This window comes from Haliotis cracherodii, unplaced genomic scaffold, assembly GCF_022045235.1.
Source record: "Haliotis cracherodii isolate W230 unplaced genomic scaffold, xgHalCrac1.p SCAF_4, whole genome shotgun sequence".
Lineage (NCBI taxonomy): Eukaryota > Metazoa > Mollusca > Gastropoda > Lepetellida > Haliotidae > Haliotis > Haliotis cracherodii.
This window is the reverse complement of record NW_027266297.1, coordinates 66816423-66824574: the sequence shown is the minus strand read 5'-3', so window position 1 is coordinate 66824574 and position 8152 is coordinate 66816423. Positions and strand designations below refer to the sequence as shown.

General features: G+C 43.5%; 1 protein-coding gene across 2 annotated transcripts in view; it reads right to left on the bottom strand.

The window, feature by feature from the left end:
- Nucleotides 1-803: 803 nt before the first annotated feature.
- The window catches only part of LOC139479173 (uncharacterized), a 97523-nt gene continuing 90174 nt past the window's right edge, over nt 804-8152 (bottom strand). For both annotated transcript variants that reach the window (XM_071261974.1, XM_071261973.1), the window contains exon 2: nt 804-3345. In XM_071261974.1, the coding sequence (XP_071118075.1) occupies nt 1628-3178 (1551 nt within the window). In that variant the 5' untranslated portion in view covers nt 3179-3345 and the 3' untranslated portion in view covers nt 804-1627. The remainder of the gene's footprint in view (nt 3346-8152) is intronic.

Below are 8152 nucleotides of genomic sequence, written 5' to 3'. Positions count from 1 at the left end.
TATGGCATACTGTATAGCGTATCGTAATCCAATTAGTCCTATATCCCAAACTCGGGATTATTTTACTGTAAGTATTGAATATTACCAAACGATACCTTAAACCTACTAGTGTAACGTATTTCGTCCTCTGTACCTGTATTAACGTCGTAGCTGGCGACTTCTTATATTTTGTTTAATAACTTTTTTATACTTCGATGGATGTATGACACAATTCCATTTAGTACGTGTGACGTCATGTTTACACTGACAGCCATACAACAACCAACTGTAACGTGAAATATAATAGTTCACCAAAGAGAGCTTATTTGAACGTATGAATGCTCAAATTGCTCTTCAGGAACATCTTTTGAAGTTTAGTTTCAACAAACACAGATTCAAATGTCACCATTAGTTGAAAAAGGTCTCTTAAGAACCATCTCAAAAAGTCGCTAACAGTAACGGCGCGTCGTTATGCATTCACGTCAAACACAGAATGTCAAAATGGCGACACGAAAAACGTGACGGGAGAGATTTCTAAAGTTGGTCATAAACCTGTGGAGATTACAAGTGTCAGTCATCATTGATCAGTTGGCCGACCATTGAAAGGTGTTTTTAAAGATGTGTCAAATAGATACGAAGGTAACTGTGTAGTTTGCTGTGGACTACTTGACACGGATCGAGTCCATAGTTTGAATGTGCATTCCTTGTATTTACTTCACTGGGATGGTTCGTAGCGAGAATATTCTTGAACGGGCATGCAGTTAAACTCAAGTTCAAGATTAATGGTCTAAAGAATAGATCTCGTGAAAAACGTAAGAACGTCAAAACATGAAGTTCAAACATTTATGGGTCATGTCACTAAAAAAAGCTATATATCGTGTAAACGTCACATTAAACTTTTTTCAGGTATTACATTTAATATTTTAGTGTTCGACAATTTATACTATAGCTGACTTGATTAGTTCCCTGAAAACTCGTTGCTGAACAGCTGGAATATTGCCGATTCAGCGTTAAAAATTAACACACTCATTCACTCATTGATGACAATATGCCACCATGATTGTTGCTTGTGTTTATCACAGTGTAACTCAAGATGGAAAGTAGTTTCAACATACTGTGTTTTCACTAAGTCAATGGGTCGTTGGGGTTATGGTTAAGGTGTTCTATCAAGGGACGGTCGGGTAGCCTAGTGGTTAAAGCGTTCGCTCGTCACGCCGAAGACCCGGGTTCGATTCCCGACATGGGTACAATGTGTGAAGCCCCTTTCTGGTGTCCCCCGCCGTGATATTGCTGTAATATTGCTAAAAGCGGCGTAAATCCATACTCACTCACTCATTCAAGTGTTCTATCGATAAACCGATGACCAGAGAACAGAGTACACTCACTCACTACTTCGTTTCTTGGTATCTTTTAAACAATTATTTGAAACTAAAACTCAAACTGGATCTGTGATCCGATGCTGAAGAAGCTCCAAGGACACGTGACAATACATACAGAACAATATAAAACGTGCTGCTATGTACATATGTTAATATTGGTCGCCCTGCTGCCTTGGAGAGACGTGTACGTCATCACAGTTCCTGGTGATTGATATGTGTTCGGAGAAAATGGTAATACATAATGGCTTCAAGGTAACATATGTACAACGTTATAGATGCGTGACTCGAGACATATCGACGTGGTGCAGGACATTAGAGAGAGAAAAGGAATCGGAGTCTGCTTCGTCCTCCACCGGAAGTATCGAGTGATTAGATGAGTTGGGCGGCCGGAAGTGCCCCCCCTCGCCAATCCCACTGCTACTCCTGTCGGACCAGTTCACTTCAAGCTGGTCATTACCAGACCTTCTGTCACTATCGCTGAAATAAGATTTCCCAGAATTCCTTTGCATATTAGTGACGTCATTCCTGTCATCTGGTTGGTGTACGGAGGCTTTATGTATTATCACAGACACGTGCTTAGTAATGCAATTTGCTCGGCCAACCTCAACGTCCGAGTCTCCGTTCAACTCATCACACTCCAACGACGACGACTGTAGTGGATGGTTCTGCACCTCTTTCAGCGACGGGGTAGATCCGACACACAACCTACTGCCTTCATCAACAGAATCAAACAAACGTAATTCCTCCTTGGTTGCTAAGGGATGCCGCGCACGTATATTGACGTCACTTCCGCGCTCATCCTTCCATCGAACACTGCATTTACTTCCGGTTGACCTAACGAGCTGTTTACAGTGTTCCCTTACCAAAGCAATGACTTTAGTTTTATCCATGTCGGGGATGTACGCGGGGTTGTCGAAGCATGATGAAGACAAATGAGAATTATCCGCTGGGTCTGAGAATATATCGGTCACATTTCCACAACTCCTAGAGATCCGCTTTGTCTCCAGGTATTTCGCAGACACAACTTCATCACACGGAGCCTCCTGCTTCACAGACTCTTCCTTCGGTGTAATGTTGGGCAACGAGGAAGTCTTGACCCACGTATCCCCAGTCGGAAATAGTTTTAACTTGATCTTCTCCTGTACTTCCTCCTGATATTTGCGGGACAGCATGTTAGTCCTCTTCTGCCACCGACGGCTGATCTCCGGAGTCAGCAGTAGAGCGGGTGTGCTGATGCTTAGCGCTTTAAACAACGTCCTCTTTATTGAATTACTCCGCGGGCGTTCACCATTAATATTTGGCAACGGAACTTCTATACCCCGAAAATAATTCTTCCTCAGCTCGTTTATGATTATCTCATATAATTCCTCTTTGGGTAATTTCAATGTTTTTTCTTGTTCAATATTTACATATTTATCAATTATTTCACAATAAAGAACACCTGCAATTATCATAATAAATAATCCGCATCCCATGAATATAGGACCCAGATAGGATAGAGCCTTGATGCCCGGATGTCGATACATGGTGTACCTCAGTGTCACACTGCCCTCTGTCGTGGTCACTGTGTGGTTGCCATGGGGATCGTGTCCATCTGCAAACATAGGGTGGTAACCCACTAGTGACATGGCAGCGCCACCTAGTAACACCACCAAGCCAAATAGACAGGAAGCACAAGTTGGCAAGAGACAAGGCATGCGTAGATGCTCCTTCAGTTTCAACTTCCGCCTAGCTGCCCTTTGCCTCCTGGCAGCGCCACGTCTCCGGCGCCCGGGTGCGGGAACGCCAGTCAGGCGAACTCTCGCGTGCGGCACAAACATTGTTGGCGCTGAACGTGCTTACACACGAGAAGGTCACAATGACCTCTTCATGGAATAAGATACTTTGTCCACATTTCCGTCCACATGTCCTCGCCGGGCACTCCACGGCCGTCCCACGTGACTTGCCACCACGTCACTTCCGGTCTTTGAATGTCACTCATATCCACCTGAAGAGAAAGAGAACATCAATATACACGTTCAGCCTGGTACAATCTGTATGAACAATGAAATGTTTATGGTACAATGTGTTTGTAAAATTGCTATTGACGTATTCTATAAAATATGGCCTGGCAGGTTCTTTTGTGTGAATCATATTGTTCAAAATTAGACAGGCATTAAATTGAAGCTGTCTGGGGCTAACATGATTACTCTGCTGTTCTTGGCACAATGCCGGTAAAACTACGATTGCAATTTTCTGCTCGAAATAAGAGTATTTAAATGACCGCCATATTAGTCTATTCAGTGGTCTTTCACGGCTTGCTAGGTCAACACGTTTTGGTGAAACGTTTCGACGTCCGTAAATACTCATTTATATAACCTGTGGAAGAAAATCGGTATGGACCGATGCAGGTGTCTCAAATCAAAGTGCCATTATCCAGTGACTAGAGAAACATTGATCCCAACACAATAGGTAAAGACTGACGCCGCTGTCCTCGCTCCGGCGCAATATTTCCTGGTGTTAATGAGTCAGACAGATCTCTCTCTCTCTCTCTCTCTCTCTCTCTCTCTCTCTCTCTCTCTCTCTCTCTTTCTCCCTTCTTTTCAATTGCGCTCTCTCTCCTTCTGAATGGCTCTCCCTCTCTCCCTTTCTTCGTCCTCAATTTCTCTCCCTCTCTCAACTATTAATTGTTTTTATTGACTTGCATGCGCGCACAGAAACACACAGATAGAACACATTTTGTCTCCTCTGTCTCCGCCTACCCATCCCCTATTTGCACAAATATCAAATTAACTCTCTTGTATCCACACCAATACGCTCATATACTTTAATGCTCAGGCTTGCTTGATTCGTACAATTCAATTGGACCAATATCTCTCCCTCCATCCATCTCTCGCTCTCTCCTTTCTGTTTTTCCCTCACCTCTCCCTCCTCTCTTTCTCTCTCCTTTCAATCGCGCTTTCTCTCTCCTTCTAAATGGCTCTCCCTCTCTCCTTTTTTCCTCCTCAATTTCCCTCTCTTTTTTATCTCTCCTTTTCAATTGCGCTCTCTCTCTCTCCTTATGAATGGCTCTCCCTCTCTCCCTTTCTTCCTCTTCAATTTCCCTCTCTTTTTTTTATCTCTCTCTCCTTTTCCATTGCGCGCTCTCTCCTTCTGAATGGCTCTCCCTCTCTCCCTTTCTTCCTCCTCAATTTCCCTCTCTTTTTTTATCTCTCTCTCCTTTTCAATTGCGCGCTCTCTCTCTCTCCTTCTGAATGGCTCTCCCTCTCTCCCTTTCTTCCTCCTCAATTTCTATCTCTCTCTTTCTCTCTCTCACGCCATTGGTACCCTGGCGCCCGAGGTTAGTCTAGACCGGAAATGGGTATTTGGAGAATGTTCACACACGACTGATATACCACAGAATGGCGGATATATGTTTCATAGCCACTGATGCGTTGTTTGTATAATGGAGCTAAATCGCCGAAAATTTGTTATCATATAAGATCAATGGCAAATGTGTCGGACTCTGGAACATAACCACGCTCCTTTTAGACAGTATATTGACAAAAGCAGTGTTTCATTAATGGTGCGAAAACAAGAAATCACCATCTCTTAACCACTACAAGGATTGTCACTCTATATTTCTGCTTCTGGTGAAAAGTCTTTGAATCATATCAAATCAAACAGCAGTCCAATTTGATAAAGGGCAGATATGGCTAATTAGTTGAAACCGATTGGCCTTTTCACGGCCCAAGCAATCATACATCTAATATCCGTTGACGAACACAAAGGAAGAATAGTGTTCCTTGGAGTAAGAGAGAGGCGGTCTGCGGGAGAGCGTACGTAGAGCGAGGAAGCATAAGAGATGGCGGTGAGGTGAAATAGGGTTTAACGTCGCGTCCAAGATTATTGCACAGATATAGCGACGTGCATGCAATTGTGTGTGTGTGTCTGCTTGAACTAGTCCGGACTAATGCCGATTTATAGTGCTAGCACACTGAGATACATGCCGCAGTTTAACATGAATACCCCACTCAGACACAGTATACTGACTCCGAGCCGACCAGTCCTTGTTTTAGCCCCTTTATTCCGAGCGCCAGATAGGGAAACAGCACATAGGAGATGGTGGGTAAAGGGGCTGTGTGAAACAACATATGGAAACGCGTACATACCTGAGTTCTTTTGCACAAGAGCTACGGCTGTGGTTTAATATGTCAACGTAGATTGGGCTCTGAACGAAACGTACAAGAATTTTCGCTCACGAGTCTTTTCACAATGGTGAACGATATTGTAGCAGGCTATGACAACTAACTTTTGTAGCCAGGCATCAGAATGTATGGTGCAAGGCATATCTAAGTTGTTATTATGCTACATGGGACTTATTGACCTGTTCGTTGAGTCACCGTTCACAAATGGACACGTTTCAGTCAGTGACGTGCTGATAATCGACTTCGACTCGGTGGTACCCTACTCCTTCGCATCGAAATGGACAAAACCGAATAATGCCCTGCCATCAGGTTTTTACTCTCTTTTTTTTGCTTTGTTTGTTTTTAACGCCGCATTCAGCAATATTCCAGCTAAGTCTGGACTAGACAATCCAGTGACTGAAATCATGAGCATCGATCCACGCAATCGGGATACGATGACATGCTCCAACCAAATCAGTGAGCCGATCTCGTAAGTCTCCTCTTCCGACAAGCATAGTCGCCTTTTACAGTATGAGTTACTGAAGACCTATTCCACCCCGGATCTTCACGGGTGTTTTTTACTCTTAAGGACCACTCACCAAAGACGTTTGATGACCGGTTGCATGCTGTGTATGGGTATGCTGTCCTATATTCTATAACTTAACGTTGGGTGAAGGAATTTCAGCATAGGAGAGAGTTTAGAAGATGCCCCTGCTCTGGTCGACCACAACCAGCTCCACAAAAGAAAGCGTTGATGCCGTCCATATGGAAGGAACAATGGGTGCATTAAACTCCATGAGTTAGAGGAGAACACATGTTTCCCCACATGTGGGTCAATAGAAACAATCTTTCCTGAACATTTATAACCTCAAAGGTTGTGCCCAATGGGTTCCTAGAATGATGAAATTAGGGCTATGCGGTAACCACCTCTAATGCCCCGTTAACCAGATACAATCTCAACAGGCTAGTAACAGGTAGTTAGACCTGGATCCATTACTTTGAACCCGAGAGCAAACACAGATCTATGGAGAAGAAGTACATCGGGTCTCCAAAACCAAGAAGTTTAAAGCAACCGGATCCACTTAGAAAGTTATGGCCACCTTCTTTGGGGACAGCAAAGACATTATGAATAAATAGATTGCGAAAACCACGAGGTGTCGTTCTCCATCAGAACAATGCTCATAATTATGTCATGGCGTGTTCCAATGGCTGTTGTACGTGAAAGTGGACACGAGTTTCACCCCATCCAACTTTTTACCAGAAATGACCCCCGGTGACTACCACCTGTTTTGAAATTTGAAAAAATAATTTGTGTGGTCAGAGATTTAACAAGGACCCAGAATTGACTGTTGCTGTGGCTTGTTGGTTGACAGACCGCTCTGTACACACACGTTGTACAGCAAGTTGTACTCACTGTAATACATGTACAACACATTGCACGTACTAGTCATTCGACATCAATTTTCGCTGACTAGGCATTCAAGCCGTGTAATGGATGTGCAACAATTTTCGCTGACTTGTCATTCAAGCCGTGTAAGGGATGTACAACAATTTTCGCTGACTTGTCATTCAAGCCGTGTAAGAGATTTACAACAATTTTCGCTGACTTGTCATTCAAGCCGTGTAAGAGATTTACAACAATTTTCGCTGACTTGTCATTCAAGCCGTGTAAGAGATTTACAACAATTTTCGCTGACTATTCATTCAAGACGTGTAAGGGATGTGCAACAATTTTCGCTGACTATTCATTCGAAACGTGTGCGATGTGCACAACAGACTGACGACTAGCCACAGTACACATGCACCGGTGCTGGCGGACAGAGTCTGTCAGGCAGCCAATCCTGTCTTAACCTTCAATACTTCTCTCATTTATTTTCTAATTTTCTTAGGCACGGTTTCAAGGTCACGTGATAGCGGATTGATCTGCATGAAGTTCCGAAACGTGACCGCTGCATTAGGCCTCGAAACAATCCGCGTTAAAAAGTAATTACCCTATAAGTACATTCAACCCCTTTAATTTGATAAAAGGTTGTGCGAGGACCATCTATCCCAGTTTCACAGGGCCGATATACCTCTGTGCACTCTTTCGTCTCAGTTCTCGCTGGAAGACGTGACGAGGCGGGATCTGGATCCATCTTATTCAAGAAGAGGGAAAGGTGTGACTGGCTCACAAGCATGTATTAGTAATCAATAATGTCGTTACATTACTGGTATTTCACAAGGTGCCGAGATCATCTGGCCATCCTCATCAAACAGTCTGTTTGCAAGGAAATATTGTGGCTTGTGTGAGATCTCGCGAGATTGGATTTGCCCTGAGCACATTTCCCGTCCGCTGAGCACTCTGCTAGGTATATATGTTTGGCAGTAGATCATATGTACACAACACAACGTTGACAATTACTTCGGTGTATTGCCCCTTTATGTAACTAGGACGACTGAGCAAATAAAGAAATAATGTCGGCACAAGTCGCTCGCAGCCATCTTATTACCCGTTTCTAATGGGAGTAGATTGCTGGAGACTCTAGAGGCCTATGTGATAGTTAGATATCAATAGGGGAGATTCACGGGTTTCAAATATTCTTCAATGTCTGCCAGAAAACACAATATCAATATCAGAAACGTATTATTCAATGGAATTTCTATAAAGAA